The following is a 17173-nucleotide window of genomic DNA, read 5'->3' on the forward strand; positions in this document are numbered from 1 at the left end:
CTATACAGACAATGAGCAAAACTAACGTCATTTACAAAGTATCGTGCAAGGACTGTAACAAACACTACATTGGACAAACAGGCAGAAAACTAGCACGAACACCAACTAGCCACAAAACGACATGACCCTCTCTCACAAAGTATCCCCACATACGGATGAGGAAGGACACCACTTTGACTGGGACAATACATCCATCCTAGGACAAGCCAAACAAAGACACACACGAGAATTCCTAGAAGCATGGCACTCCAACCAGAACTCTATCAACAAACACATCGAGTTAGACCCTATCTACCACCCCCTGAGAAAAGGAACAGACAGTGACTTCACCACAGGAAATAATATCACCACAAGAAATAACATCACCAACCCAAAGAAACCCAAACATGGAAAGCTGGAATTTTCAGCAATGCTTCGCATGAGGCCCACTTAAGATGTTACCTAGTAAGATAACAAAATGTCTGGAAATGAACCTTTCAGCTCAGCGAGCAAACCTGCATCCAAAACCTCAACCTGAGCTACAAATCTTCTCAAAGCTCGCTACTTAAAAATGTGTATCAACCAGGTGAAGTTACAACAAGACCATGTGCGTGCCAACACAAGCAGCATGTAATAGAAAGAATAAACAGTCACAGCCAGCAGATCAGATCAAAGTCCTGCTACCTGCAGTCATGGATGGTGGTGGACTATTGTACAAATAATTGGAAGAGAGCACAGCACACATCGCCCCAATCTTAAGACTGAAGGAACCCAGGAAGTCAGTGCAATAGACAAGGCTGAAGCACTTGCAACAAAATTCAGCCAGAAGTGCTGAGTGGATAATCATATCAGCTTCCTCCAGAGGTCCTAAAGGTTACAGATGCTAATTTTCAGCCAATGTTATACATGTCATATGTTGTCACTAAATGGCTGAAAAAACTGGTTACTGCAAACGTTACTGACCCTGACAATATTCTGGCAGTACAATGAAGTACTTGTGCTCCATAATGAGCTGCACATCTGGACAAGACGTTCTATGCAGCAATATCTACCCATCAATGTGGAAAATAGCCCAGACATGTCCTGTATGCAAAAGGAAAGATAAACTCAATCCAGCTAATTACCATTTCATCAGCTTCCTCTCAAATATAAGCAAAGTATTGTAAGTGTTATTGATAGTGCTATAAACAGGCACTAATGTAGCAATCACCTGTACCTTGACACTCGGCTGCCAGGCCGACTCAACATCTAACCTGATTACAACATTGGTCCAAAAATGGACAAAAAGAGCTGAATTCAGAAACTTAGGTGAAAGTGACTGCATTTGTCATCAAGGCTGCATTTGACTAAGTGTGGCATCAAGGAGCTCTAGCAACTTTGAAGTGAATAGAAATCAGGAGAGAAACTCTCCACTGGCTGGACTCAGACCCTGGCACGTAGGAAGATTGTTGTTAGAGACCCATCACCTCACCTCCAGGACATTTCTGCAAGAATTTCTTGGGGTAATTGCTTTGGCCTTACCATCTTCAGCTGCTTCATCAATGACTTTCTCTTCCATCAAAGGTCAGAACTGAGCATTTATGATGACTGATGACTGCACAATGTTCAGCACTACTAACTCCTCAGATACTGAAGCACTCAATGTCCATGTGCAGCAAGAACTAAACAACATCTAGACTTGCACTGATAAATGGCAAATAACATAACTCAGAAGTGGAATGCAAAGAACATCTCCAACAAGAGAAAATCTAATCACCTCTCCTTGACATTCAATGACATAACTATCCCAACCTAAATATCCCTCTGTCAACATTCAGTGCACCATCATTTACAAGAAACTGAATTGGACTAGTCATATCAAGCAGGTCAGAGGCTGGGAATTCAGAGGTGAGGAACTGCTCCCTTAACTCCCAAAGTCCTGTGTACCATCAACAAGGCAGAAGGTTAGTAATGAGCTGGCAGACTATCCACTTGCCTGGAAGAGTGCAGCTCTAAATGTCAAAAAGCTCAACTCATCCAGGACAAAACAGCACACTCAGTTATCATTGTATCCATCAACTTAAACATTTGTTCTCTCCAAAACAGATGAACATAGGCAGGACTACGTACAAGATATATGGTACCAACTGACCAAAACTTGCCTGACAGCACTTTCTGGATACACAACCTTCTGAAGTAAAAGCAGCAAACACATGGGGTTATCCTTGCAAGCTCCCCTGCAATCAACACACTATCTTGACTTGAGTTATATCACCAATCTTTCCCAGTCATGGTTTCAAAATCCTGGAACTCCCTTCAAAGCAGCACTGTGTGAGCACCCACAACAGAATGACTGCATCAGTCCAAGAAGATAACTTTCCTCGGGCAAGTAATATGTGACACAAAGTTTGTCACACTTTTAATGCATGATGATTGTTTCATCTTATTGGATTTTTAAAGTGTCTATCCAGAAGATCACTAAGGTAATCAAGGCAACATGTTACCATGCAAGTCATTGTACTATATTATAATAGAAGGTAAAAACAATTACTGCAGCTGCTGGAAACCAAAGTCTAGATGAGAGTGATGCTGGAAAAGCACAGCAGTTCAGGCAGCATCCGAGGAGCAGTAAAATCCACGTTTCAGGCAAAAGCCCTTCATCAGGAATACAGGATTCTGTATTCCTGATAAAGGGCTTTTGCCCGAAACGTCAATTTTACTGCTCCTCGGATGCTGCCTGAACTGCTGTGCTTTTCCAGCACCACTCTAATCTATATTATGATAGAACACCAACTAGCCACAAAAAGACATGACCCTCTCTCACAAGTTTCCACACATATGGGTGAGGAAGGACACCACTTCGACTGGGACAACACATCCATCCTAGGACAATCCAAACAAAGACATGCACGAGAATTCCTAGAAGCGTGGCATTCCAACCGGAACTCTATCAACAAAAACACCGAGTTAGACCCCATCTACCACCCCCCGAAAAAGGAACAGGAATGACTTCACCACAGGAAATAACATCACCAACCCAAAGAATCCCAAACATATAAATAGAGAACAGGAATTTTCAGCATTGCTTCGCATGAGGTCCACTGAAGATGTTACCTAGTAGTGTAACAAAATGTCTGGGAATGAACCTTTCAGCTCAGCGAGCAAACCTACATCCAAAACCTCAACCTGAGCTACAAATCTTCTCAAAACTCGTTAATATTACAATAGAGTTTAACTGGAATCCAGCTAAACACAGACAGGAACATGTAACTGAAATCTGCTTAGCTATGTAATATATGTATGAATCCATGAGTGGTTCAGAAGGTCAATCTTCCAAATGACAGCCTGGTCACATTTCCCACTCATTGGGAAATTGCAGAGTTTCTGTCTGTAATTGACAGATGCCACACCCCTTGATGGACATGTTCTTAATAGGTGAAGAAATTACCACATTGAACATTTACAGTCCAACATCAAAAAAAAAGTTGAAAACACCCAAAATATCATTTTCTAAAATAAGTGGGGAAAGAGGGCTTAGAAAGGTCAGGCCAAGCAATTAGGGTTTGATACTGCCTGGCAGAATGAGAAGGACCTGGCACTTTAACACTGCATAACACTCAGCTTTCCATGAGAGAAAGTTCTCTACTCATTCCATACAGTAAAAACTTCTTTCAAAAGGAAGGAGAATAATTATATGCATAAAGACATGAAATTTTATTACATCCAAAAAATTCTGGACAAATATTAAACTACCAGAATGAAAGAAAGAACATAGAAATGAAATTGAAACAGAAATTGAAAATGTGCTCTATTCACAAAGAGAGAAGACAGATTAACGTTTCCACTGGGAACCTTCAGCTTGATTTATGGTATAAAGATAATTTCAACCTTCCAAGGAGCTGACAGAAGTTTGATGATTTAAATGTACTCCCCTTATAACTTTCAATCGTCGAGTCAGAGAGTCATAGAGAATAGAAACCGGGCCCTTCGGTCTAACTCATCCATGCTGACCAAGTTTCCCAAACTAAACTAATCCCACTTGCCTGCATTTGGCCCATATCTCTCTAAATCTTTCCTATTCATGTACCTATCCAAATGTCTTTTAAATGTTACAACTGTAGGTCATTCCGCATATGAACCAGCTTTTCTGAAAACACTCATCGATTTGTATTCAGAGGTTATTACCTGATCTTACGTTGGAACAGTTTTTCTGGATTTGACTGGTCTTAGCTTTTAAAACAAAACATATTGAAGGATGGGCACTGGAGAAAATCAGTACTTTCTTTTCACCTTTTAAAGCTATTAGAGACAATGTCTCAATGAAAATTGCTAATGAAATTTTTTTGCTGTTCAAAATGAGCTCTCACTAGATATAAACAAGTTGCAAAAGTAAACAGGCATTAGTTCTAGAATTAGACAACTTCAATTGTAAAAGCTTGCAAAAAAGTTATTTTTAGGAAATTGAATGTTATGTGAAAGACAATCTGATTTCTTCAGCTGCACTGCTGAGTCAGTAAAGAGTTTTCAGAGTTATCTGAGTTATCTGTCTTTGACACAATGTGGAGGTGTCAGTGTTGGACTGGGATGCACAAAGTTAAAAATCACATAACACCAGGTTATAGTCCAACAGGTTTATTTGGAAGTACAAGCTGTCGGAGTGCTGCTACCTGATGAAGGAGTGGCGCTCCAACAGCTTGTACTTCCAAATAAACCTGTTGGATTATAACCTGGTGTTGTATGATTTTTAGTCTTTGACACATCTTGCTAATATCAAGTATAGGTTTGGAAAGAAATTGCATTTCACAAGACTGGCAGTATTTGTTTTCATAAATCGTCAATTTTCATCCAAAACATAGTGAGGAACAAAATGTCCTTCGAGGTCTCTGAAACAAAAAACAGAACTCTAATATCTAATTACTAACTGCTCCTATTTAATGTCGGCTCTTGGTTCTATATGTTCTTTATATTCATAGTTCTATAAACATAAGCATTGTTTACTTACTGTTGGCAAGTTATATTTTTAAAAAAAGAACATGACCACTAAATTGTTGTCAGCATCATCGATGGGAACACGTGTCATGCTGCTGTCAAGTTGATGTCCTGCAATTTCCTTCAATGCAATGTAGAGTTCACAACTCCATAGCAACAACTTTAAAGGGTGCCTTTAATTCTATGTCTTGCTAAGATGGTCCTCAAACACAATAGATGTAGCTATTTGAAGTTATGACCAGTACATTTTTCATCACAGCTCCAGTACTGCCGAATTTAAAAAGAATGGCTAGATCTTGTAGCCAATAGGGAAGAAACAGCACTCAGCAACAGCTTCAAATAAAATTTCCCAGACTGATCAAGCAACCTGTGGTGCAGACTTTCGCTTCCCAAAGTTAGTTTAAGTCAAGGAAATCTCCAGGTATCCAACAGGATAAGTACCAATCTCATTAAGTATTCTTGCAGACAGCAAACCAGAAATTAAAAACCATTGAACCCTTTTGCATTTAATGTATACATTTTACAAATAGGAATGAAAATAAATGATTGGGATTTACACATAGATTGCAAGCAGAAGTTAAAACATCATAACCTTTAAAAGGGTATACAACATGGTGGAATTTACAATCGTAATGAAGGCCTTTGAAGTTTAACAAGTTTAACATTTCTTTGTCAGGGCCAGTGAGGCTGTTCAGTAATTACATAATTATGACTTATTACCCCACATCAAAACCCAGTTACAAAACCTACCCAGTGAGATGTAGCTTGTTCGAAGGTATTGTTTTTACAGCTGGATTAATAATGTAAATATGGAATTCCACATCAGTTCAATGGATTTTTATTTGATTACTGTTTGGGGAAAGTGGGGGACAAACTTCACAATGCACCCTCTGAACAGACACTAACATATTTAAGTGGCTGCACTTCACTGTGTACATGCAGGCTATTGACAGTGCTGTCAGTCTCAGAGGAGTAATGACAGTGAATAACTGGCAACTTTGCCACTATTACTAGCTCAAATTTGAGACCACTAAGCCGTGGTTAAGTACATAAAATCTGCATTTTCAATATTTCATAACATTTCAAAGTGCGTCATAGCAAATGTAGGACCTTTTTAAATTGTGGTCACTATCTTAATACAAGAAAACATAGTAGATAATACATGCGTAACAACTACATAAAAACAGTAATTAGATAAATGGCCAAATAATCTGTTTTGGTTTTGTTGTTTAAATGGTAAATATTAATCAGGTCATGGGGAAAACACCCCTGTTCCTTCAGGATGACATAAGTTTATTTACATTCATCTGAGAATTCAGGCAAGGGCTGTTTAAAGTTTAAAATAAAAATGTCACCTCAAACAATAGAACACTTACCAGGTACTGTGCTGAAATGTCTGCCTGGATTGTGTGCCTACAGACTGGTGTGGGACTCAAACTTATGATCTCTGACTCAAAGGTAGGAGTTATAAAACTGGGACTCAACTGATGCCTTGGCCCGCCACAGAGAGGAACATCGTCAATTTTTGTGATTTTCCACTTAGGATGAGTACACACATAGCAGCATGCTTTGGTTTCAGGACCAAGGTTAAGAGAAAAGGGTAGGATTCACCACAAGGTAGTCAAGCAATAACAAAGAGGAACTTTACTCTCATATCTCATGGCAGCTCTCTCAGTCCAAAGTGCAATCAGGATTTCTGTCTCAAACCAGCAAGTGTTTGCTTTGATTTCTATCTTAATTCAATGATAACATTTCCATTGAATTGCCCTGTAATAATCTACAGGTAACCAGTTTGTTGAATCACCAGTCAATCTTGCAGTGTAAGATCTCGATCTTTCCACATACTCATCAATCCCACAAAAATAGCAAAAGCACAAAACTGTCAACTAAATAATCTAATTCATGGTCCTGATCCAAATCACTAAAACTTCTTAAAGGCAGGGAAGTGACCGGCGAGCCTACCTTAGAACTGGCAGATTACTCATGCTGTACAGATTTAAAGTAAACCACACCCATGAAGTTTTCTAAAGAAGTTTAGACTCAGAGAACTACTTTGCAAAAACACAGTAATGACAATACTGGATGGTAGTGACATTTGCACCTGCACACAGCTTCAATAAACTCCTTCGATTAAAGAAAAGGATGTGAAGCAGGGGTAAAAGAACAATAGAAAACTGAAGAGGATAACTTTCATTTCATTGAGATTAAATGCGAGGAAATTTTCTTTCTGCATACAACAAGTAATCCCTTCAATCAATGAAGAACAGAGATATAGAGCTAGTTGTTTTCAATGTACACACAGGTACCAGCCTGAGATCATGGCTACAGAGCTTTTACTAATTAATTTTATTTTTGCTCTCACTGTATACAGTACAAACAATAGTTTACTCGTGTGTAATGGAACATGTGGAAACAGTAGTTCAGCTCATAATATTGGGAAGTATGTAATCTAATCTTGCACTATAAACTCTCATTAACTTATAACAAATATTACTTAGTAAGCGTATGTGCTTTCAGCAGAGGTGACCTATATTCTGCTGTTAACCCCATATTCCCTCTCTGCAATTGTTAACATTCCTCTTCCTTTTGTTCTGTGACACCTGTGATCTCCAAGTTTCTTTGTTCTCTAACCTTTTCTGCACCTTTCCTCCTGCCGCATTTGTTCTTTCCCACTTTTCTCTACTGGAGAAAACCTACCACGTTTTTCACCCTATTCGTCAGTTCTGAAGAAGTCATATTGGACCTGAAAACTATCGCTGTTTCTCCCTCCACAGATATTGCTAGACTTGCTGAATTTGTCAAGACTTTCCCCATCTCAAGTTCTGGCCTCATCTTTTGGCAGCTGGTAAGCAGTCCACCTGAAATTGCTTAGTCACTGCAGATCTCGATCCTCAGTTTAACTTAAGTCACATGACTTAGACACCAACCAGGGCAGCAGACATGTCTGTACATTGGTACATGTTAACCTTAAATTTGAATGCAGCACTAAAATGTCCATCTGGGCTTCCAATGATGTCCAGAGTCAGGCCCAGATGAATGGGGAAGGTCTCAATAGAGTAGGATCTGATTCCATTTTTGAAGCTTTTGAAAGCAAAATAGTGCAGATGCTGAAATAAAAACCAAGTTCTGGACAAATTCAGCAAGTCTGTCAACGTCTGTGGAGGGAAAAACAGAGTAGTGTTTCAGGGCCAATATGACTTCTTCAGAACTGGAGAAGGAGGGTGAAAAATGTGATGGGCTTTCTCCAGTAGAGAAAGGTGAGAAAGAACAAATGCGGCAGGAGGAAAGGTTAGAGAACAGAGGAACCTGGAGATCACAGGTGTCACAGAAAAAAAGGAAGAGGAAGTGGTAATAATTGCAGAGAGGGAATATGATGTTAATATCAGAATATAGGTCAGCTCTGCTGAAATCCCATGCACCTACTAAGTAATATGTGTTGAAGGCTAGGGAGAGCTGATAGCATGAGATTGGATTACTTACTTCCCAGATCAGAATCTAAGCAAGAATGGAATGATAAGTGCAGCAATGTTCTTTAATGGACCTCAGCATTACCCTTGTGTTAACATTGGCCCTTTTATATTTAATAGCTTTACACACCTAAACCTTCCATCAAAATCATCGATTCCCTTATTCATCAAATGCTTGTCTACCTATCTCTTAAATGCATCTAGACTTTTCAGAGGGTTTAGGCAGTTATGATAGTAGGTTAACATGGGGGCGAAGCGACAGGAGGAAGCCCAAGTAGAGCATAAACACTGGCACAGATTGGTTGGGTACAAAATATCCTGCATATATCTATGTGATCAAAACATGTCACAGCTCTCAACTGCCAGCTGGAAAACTAGCAATAAATCCACATTGTCTTTTTCAGGGAATGTCTGTCCTACTCCAAATCTAACGGACAGTAGCAAGGTCACCACTAAGGTATACCCAAGTCACCAAGGGTTGACTGTAACCCTACCATGTCTGCCAGCCAATCAGAGTTCAGCAGCACCACTGGAGAGGCCATGAGCATTGCCAGAAGCATAGGGTCTGGAATCCCAGGATCACAGAGTAATGCAGGCTACAGGAAAGTACAGAGGAACCTTGATTTTTCAGCATTTGATAATCTGAATATTGGATGATCCGGCAAGATTGCAAGGTCCCAATGCATGGCTGAACTATGTTATCCGGCATTCGATTATCCGGAATTCGATTAACCAAATGAAATATGCCCACCCATGTCCTTCGAATAATCAAGGTTCCTCTGTATTTGGGAATGAGGTAGGAAAGGGAATTGGAGTGGCGGGGGGGGTGGGGGGGGGGGGTGTTCAGGGAGGGAGTTGCTTGTCAGCAATGGCAGGATGTTGGCTCTAAGCAGAAACTCCTTTTCCTGATATTCAGTCCGTCAGTCGGGCACTGAGTGCCGCTGACCGAGGGACACCCCCAGGCACCCAGAGCTGGCTGGATGGTTTCACTTACTGACCATGTCATGTGGTGATGAGCCCAGCAGTGGTCAGACTCAGTCCTTAAATGGTCACTAATTGGCCACAAGGCCTCCAATCAGCAGAAGGAGAAAGTCAATCACTGGATTTCCGTAATTCAGCTGGAGGCAGATAGGCAGCAGGGTTCAAGTACACTGCAAATCCCACTCGATTAAAGCCCTCCAGCCTCCAAACTCCCCACTCTGGCGAACAGAATTTATCACCTCTTGTATTTTCCTGGAGTGTCAATGTGCAAATATTTACCACTATCACTATTCTAAACTTTGAGTCATGTCTAATAGAATAAGTGGCTGAATATCAATAATTCTCAAAAAAACGTTTGGTGTTCTGTTCAACTTGGATTGGGATGGAACTTCCATGTAAAATGAAGGACAGTGCTCTAGACACTACAAATGCAGGCCTGTGGGTATGTGCAATAAAACACTTGGTGGATTAGGAGAAATGCCAGAAAGCTGCAGTCAATGGCAGCGTGCATGGATGGATCTAGCATCAATTTGGCAGTGGGCTTGGCCAAACCTTGGAGCCTAGGCTTTCCAGCATGAGCACGATAGCCAACTCTACTTGTGAACTCAAGCATGGCTGATTCACAGCTTCCAACAGCCACCCAAGCTCTGAGTGCTACAGTGGAAGATTAGATTGCTGCTGTTCTGGTTATTAACTGCAAAGTGTAAAGGCACTAACAGGGTCGCAAAATAGTTCAACAATTTGTCTGCCTGAGGATTAATGCCATCTTTGCCCTACTCTGAGGTTACAGTTGTGGCTTCGGAAGTTGGCAGACTTTAATGAGGATGTCCTGACTAAAGTGCAGACTTCTCAGAAGCTATACCTTGCTTAATCTCTGGTTGGATAATTATTTACGAGACAGGCTGCTACTAAGGGAACTTCTCCCTCTTCTCCCCAACCAGCAACTTCCCCTTCACTGCATGCTCTCTGCTCATCCTCCACGTTATACTGTATTCCCACACAACCTGACTATGCAATGCATGGCTAGGAACAACTAGTTTGTGCAAAACCCTGGAAGTCAGGACAGGATTGTTCAGCAAATGTCACACCATTCCCTGCAGACTTAAGCAGGTTTGAAGAATCCTATGGTAGCATCAGCCTATAGAAACTGTTTTATCAGGTTAGCGACTCCTTCAAGTAGCTCTAGTGAGGAGTCCTTCCTGTGACTGAATGTGGTTGACCCTGTTTCGATAACCTGGTCAAGCAGGAAGCTCTGCAATGACAGCACCGATGTGAAATCAGGGTTACATGTTATTTGACATCATGATCCATTAACACAGCATCACTACGCATGGAATAATACTCGATCATCAATATTCTGCCAGAGCTTGCATCAGAAGTGCACATGTACCAGCAATGTCATATCAAGGGGCACTCAAAGCTCAAAAAGCAGGAGTAACAAATTCAAATTTTGTGGGCGGGCGTAGTTCAAAGTCCCATATGAATCTAAAGCTGACCCATCTGTACGCAAGCAATGTACAAGGCTTGACAGAAGGATTTCCCTGATTAATGGTGCCCATTTGCCACAAATATAGTCTATGTTTTACTTACACAAGAGGTTTTTCCAATCTGCTTCCCTGCGAACCAACTATCTCTCCCAATGTGCAGAACGCTTGACCCAGAAAGTCCTGAAATTCAGAAAAAAATACATTTGACGATAGATGGCAATTACCACTTGCAACCAAGGAATAGAAAAAATAAGATCAATATTTTTTAAGAGTGCCTTGCAATTTAATACTGAACACAAGCGCTGGGATTTCTATAGGGGTTCTCCTGCTCTCCCACTGTAACATTGATGGAGGAGCAGCGGTTCACTTGGAGGACAGTACAAATAGCTAATTTTAGCAACTGCTCCAGGGGATCCACTAATCGTTTTCTGAACGTATGGTGAGTGCTGAAAGCAACCTTTGAAGAAATTCAACCAAGGTTGCTAACAAACAATAAAACATAATTCATAAAATGATTTAAACTTATACTTGACAGACAGAGACCAGCAAGGAATAAGCCACTCAGCCCTTCAAACCAACCTTATCATTTAATAAGGTTGTGGCTGAGCTGATTTTCACTTCAAATCTAAATTCTTACATATTCCTGACCATCTTTCATCCTCTTGACAATCTAGAATCCAGCTACCTCTATCAAAAATATTTAAAGCTTCTGCATCTACTGCCTTTTGAGCAAGGGAATTCCAATGTATCACAAGCCTCAAAGAAAAAATGGTTCCTCATCTCTGTATTAAATGGGCAACCACTTGTGTTTAAACTATAACCCTAGTTCTAGATTCTCCCACAAGCTGAAACACCCTTTCAACTTCTAGTGGTTAAGTCACAACAGGATCTTACATTTTTCAATTATGTTGCCTTTGACTCATCTTAACTCCAGAGGACACAGGCCTAGCCTACCTAGCTTTTCCTCATAAATCAATCCATTCATTCCAGGTAATGGATGAAAACAACCTTTGCAGAAATTCAAAAAAGTTTGCTAACATAAACAATAAAATATCGATTCATAAAATTATTGAACTTATTCATTACAAGCATATAACATAAAACAAGATCAGGCCACTCATTAAAGAATAATATCATGGCTGATTGGATTTTAGCCTCAACTCTACATATCCTGCATATCTTTCATCCCCTTAATGAGCAGGAATCTGGAAATCTCTGCCTTAAAGCTATTAAATGATTCAGTCGAATATGGGATGGATATGACGAGAATATGTCCAAATATTTGAAGAACTGGAGAAAAGCACTTGAAAATTACAATATGAAGCCCCATGGACCAAAGATCCAAAACATGGCTGGTCAATTTGAGCCTACAGAAGAGAACGGAAGCAAAGGTTTCAAGGTAAATGGATGAAGACTTAGAAAAAGTGAGGTGTTTCAAATGTCTGAGGTCGATATATGGGGAAACAAGAAAATACAAGCTCAGGAACCAGAACACCAGGGTCGATCAATGATGATTGTCAGAACATCAAAGGAAATAACCAAGGAGAGACTGAAATGGCATTGTCATCTATTGCAGAGAGAGGAGAGATATGGTGAGGCAAGCGATAGAGATGGATCTGTCAGGAAGAAGCAGCAGAGGGAGGACTGATACCAGTTGGAAAGATGCATTGGTGTGAGACTGCGGAATTAAAAGATGACTAATTAGAGGAGACAGAAAAAGGTGATCAACTTGCATTGTGGTAGGACCAAATTAAATACAAGAATCTAAAAGAAAGAAGATTAAATTGAAGGATATTGGGGCAACACGGTGGCTCAATGATTAGGACTGCTGCCTCACAGTGCCAGGAACCTGGGTTTGATTCCAGCCTGCGTGGAGTTTGCACATTCTCCCTGGGTTTCCTTTGGGTGCTTCAGCTTCCTTCCATAGTCCAAAGATGTGCAGGTTAGATGGATTGGCTATGCTAAATTGCCCATCATGTCCAGGGATGTGCAGGCTAGATGGATTAGCCATGGGATGGGGAAGGGTGAGATGCTCTTTGGAGAGTCAGTATGGCCTGCTTCCACACTATCGGGATTCTGTGATTCTATAAATAAAGCACAAAATAGACAGGCATGCAAGATGTTCCCTGTCAGCTATCTGCTTCACCCAGACTTGGAGATTTTACTGAGCTTTAGCTGCTGAGAATGTGGACAATTTTTGTGTTTTGAAACGCAGATGTAACATTCTAAAAGTCAAAATTTTTCATCTTATTACTGTTAGTGGAATGATGTTTTACACATCCTGACATCCACATTTCCTGCAGTATAACACTGCCGATGCTTCAAAGCTATTTTATTGACTGTACTCAATAAGCAGTGACCATCCTAATCCAACAGTCCTGAAAAGGACCACTATACCTCACCCAAAGAAAAGGTAAATCTCTCCGTCTGGCATTGCCCCTTCAGAATTTGAAAGCAGGGAGAGATCAGCAGAATGGTAAATGGGCTAGACTTACAGCACCATACAATGATAATTCTCTGGCACAAAGAGAAGAGCCAACAGGGGCTCACTAATAACGAGGATGGACGTAATGTTATGGATTCAAAATATGACACATCAGCTCCATAAATTCGATGATATAGTGGCAGATTTTCACGACCAAGGAGGGTAGATTAAGGTAGGATTTCCAGACTTGACAGATCGCCCAGTACAATATATAAACCCCTTTTAAAGATTATTTTTCAATCCAGGGACAAGATATACCACTGCTGAGAGAAAATTGGAATGGGCCATAGGTACAGCCGATTGCCAAGGGCAGGCTGTTTAAAAGGTCCACCTTGGTTCTCTAGGCCTCCATGACAGTTGTTTATTTATATTTTAGGCTCTCTAGCCTAACTGCTCTCACACTAAACCCATCCCAGGCCAACGCCAAGCTCTCAGGCCAACTAATACATGAGCTGAAAATGTGTTGCTGGAAAAGCGCAGCAGGTCAGGCAGCATCCAGGGAACAGGAGAATCGACGTTTCGGGCATAAGCCCTGAAGAAGGGCTTATGCCCGAAACGTCGATTCTCCTGTTCCCTGGATGCTGCCTGACCTGCTGCGCTTTTCCAGCAACACATTATCAGCTCTGATCTCCAGCATCTGCAGTCCTCACTTTCTCCTCAACTAATACATGATCCAACCCACCCCCACAGCAGCACATATTCTTCAAAAAAGTCATGGATTCTCCATGCCCATTCATCCAATATAGGCCATGTACAGATATCCCTGTGGTAACACCAGATATGTGAAACTTCTTAGAAAAAAAGCTTTCTGTTCTTAATTTTTGAAATAAAAGAGGTGTTCCCACAAACCTATAAAAGCATTAATCAAACAGACCATTAAAATATCAACAACAAAAGTTTTGACACCTTTTAACCTTCTCAAAGACACATTGTGGCATTGACAAAAGAAATAATAGAAAAAAACCACTTATTAGAACCTCATAAAGGTGTCAAACAAGTGAAGTCAACACTTTTTCATATTGAGAAAGTGAGAACTGCAGATGCTGGAGATCAGAGTCAAAAAGTGTTTTTCCAACATCCTACATTTTCATATACAACATCTCTCCCATAAATTCCTTTGTAAGAGAATTTTATAAGGAAGGGCAAGTAAGATTTCTACTTCCATTTTAAAGCAAAATTCATGTTTAATCAAGTTACAAAGAATATTTTCTCCCTGAATTTAATTTTAAAAGTTTTGCTTTCACAATGCACTCATGGTTCATGATTAGAATAGAATAGAATGTCTGGTGGCCATTTGGCCCAACAAGTCTACACCGACCCTCCGAAGAGTAATTCACCCAGACCCATTCCCCTACCCTATGTTTACCCCTGACTAATGCACCTAATCTACATATCCCTGAACGCTATGGGCAATTTCCCATGGCCAATTCACCTGACTTGCACATCTTTGGTCTGTGGGAGGAAACCGGAGAACCCGGAGAAAACCCACACAGACACAGGAAGAATGTACAAACTCTGCACAGGCAGTCGCCCGAGGCTGGAATCAAACCCAGGTCCCTGGCGCTGGGAAGCAGCAGTGCTAACCACTGATCCACTGTGTCAGCCCATTCCTGGTGCGGCATCATTCCTGGTGATACAAAACTTTGAAGAATTCTCTGAATAAGTTAATAGTTCTACCAAGTAAATAGAAAATATTCTCATTGACCAAATCCTTCAACAGGTTCTTTCTCTTTCTACTTTCCTTTGTACAGCATGTTGACCCTCTTATCAAGAATTGTTATGCTTGACTCCACACCTACTTCTTAGACCAATCCTTCTCACCACATTGCTAATATACTGATCTGCAACGACTAGGCTTTCTTGGATGTATCTAATTTCACTTATTGCTTCTAGATACTGCTGTTCACACTTTCCAAAACCTTTGGCATGCAATTTCTCCTTTTTCCCTACCAAGTAATATGGCACAATGCTTCTCCTTCCCATACATCATCCAAACTGTGGCATTCTGCTTACTTTCTCTACCTCAAAGTGTCCTACCAAGTTCTTTCCCTATAAAACATATTGCCTTCCCAAAACAAATGAGCAACTTTGTTAAAAAGTGGACCCAAGCTGACTTTGCCTGCGAGGAGTGCATCCAACTCCGGTCACAGACCACGTTAGGGTACTAAAGCTGGGGCTGGATGAACTTCGGATCAGTCCGGAGGCTGAGGGGGTGATAGAGAGGAGTTATAGGGAGGTAGTCACACCTAAGTTGCAGGATAAAGATAGCTAGGTGACTGTCAGTAGAGGGAATGGGAATAGGCAGGTAGTGCAGGGATCCCCTGTGGTCATTCCCGTCAATAATGAATATATCATTTTGGATACTGTTGGAGGTGACAACCTACAAGGGGAAAGCCACAGCGACCAGGTCTCTGGCTCTGTGGCACAGAAGGGAAGGGGGGAGAATAAAAAAGCAATAGTGATAGGAGATTCATTCATGAGAGGAACAGACGGGAGATTCTGTGGGCACGAGCAAAAGCAGCCAGAAGTTGTGGTACACATCCGTATCAATGACAGAGGTAGGGAAAGGGACAAGGAGCTGAAAAGAGAATGTAGGGAGTGAGATTGGGAGCTAGAAGGCAGGATGAGCAGAGTAGTTATCTCAGGACTCCTACCAGTGCCATGGGCTACTGAGCCTAGGAACAGAGAACGTGTGCAGATGAAGGCGTGACTGCAGAGCTGGTGCTGGAGGGAAGGCTTCAGATATGTGGATAACTGGAATGCCTTCTGGGCAAGATGGGACCTATGTATGAAGGACAGCTTGCACCTGAACTGGAGGGGCATCAATATCTTAGCCAGGAGGTTTACTAGAGTCTTCAGGAGGGTTTAAATTATATTGGCAAGAGTGTGGAACCAGAGCTATAGGTCAGATGGTGGAGCAGGTAGTGAACAGCCAGATACAGCGTGGGTCTGTGAGGAGGGATAGGCACTTGATAGGGCAAAGGTGCAGTCAATGTGATGGGTAGAAGTGTGTCTACTTTAATGCAAGATGTATTAGGAATAAGGGTGATGAACTTACAGCATGGATCAGTACTTGGAACTATGATGTTGTGGCCATTAAGGAGACTTGGCTATCACAGGGGCATGTTGGATGTTCCAGGGTTTAGATGTTTCAAAAGGAATGGGGGGTGAGAAGTGGAGGAGAGGCATTGCTAATGAGGGAGAGTATCACAGCTGCAGAAAGGGAGGTTGTCAAGGAGGGTTTGTCTATAGAGTCAGTATGGATGGAAGTCAGAAACAGGAAAGTAGCAGTCACCTTATTGGGAATTTTCTACAGATTCCCCCAATAGCAACAGAGACACGAAGGAGCAGATTAGGAGGCAGACTTTGGAAAGGTGTGGAAGTAATAGGGTCATTGTCATGGGTGACTTTAACTTGCCTAATATCAATTAGAACCCCCTTAGTTCAAATAGTTTGGATGGAGCAGTTTTTGTCAGGTATGTCCAGGAAGGGTTCCTGACTTAATATGTAGCTAGGCTGACTAGAGGGGAGGCCATATTGGATTTGGTGCTTGGCAACGAACCATGTTAGGTGACAGATCTCTCGGTGGGAGAGCATTTTGGTGATAGTGATCACAACTCCCTGACCTTGACTACAGGGGAACTTCAATTATACGAATGTAATGGGCGGGCATTATTTCATTTGGATAATCGATTATTCGGTTAATCGATTAAATGCCTTTCCCCTGGGGCTCGGAGTTTTTAAAGTCTGCTCGCCGTTCAGGAGACTGCAGAAGCACACAGCACCCCCCCCCCCCCCCCCCCCCC

At 41.4% G+C, this 17173-nt stretch overlaps 1 protein-coding gene across 3 annotated transcripts in view; it reads right to left on the bottom strand.

The window, feature by feature from the left end:
- Positions 1-17173, bottom strand: part of LOC122561654 (copine-8) — a 356185-nt gene that overhangs the window by 189533 nt on the left and 149479 nt on the right. For all 3 annotated transcript variants that reach the window (XM_043713602.1, XM_043713603.1, XM_043713601.1), the window contains exon 6: positions 10986-11062. In XM_043713602.1, the coding sequence (XP_043569537.1) occupies positions 10986-11062 (77 nt within the window). The remainder of the gene's footprint in view (positions 1-10985; positions 11063-17173) is intronic.

Source organism: Chiloscyllium plagiosum, chromosome 23 (genome assembly GCF_004010195.1).
Source record: "Chiloscyllium plagiosum isolate BGI_BamShark_2017 chromosome 23, ASM401019v2, whole genome shotgun sequence".
In the NCBI taxonomy this organism is placed as follows: domain Eukaryota; kingdom Metazoa; phylum Chordata; class Chondrichthyes; order Orectolobiformes; family Hemiscylliidae; genus Chiloscyllium; species Chiloscyllium plagiosum.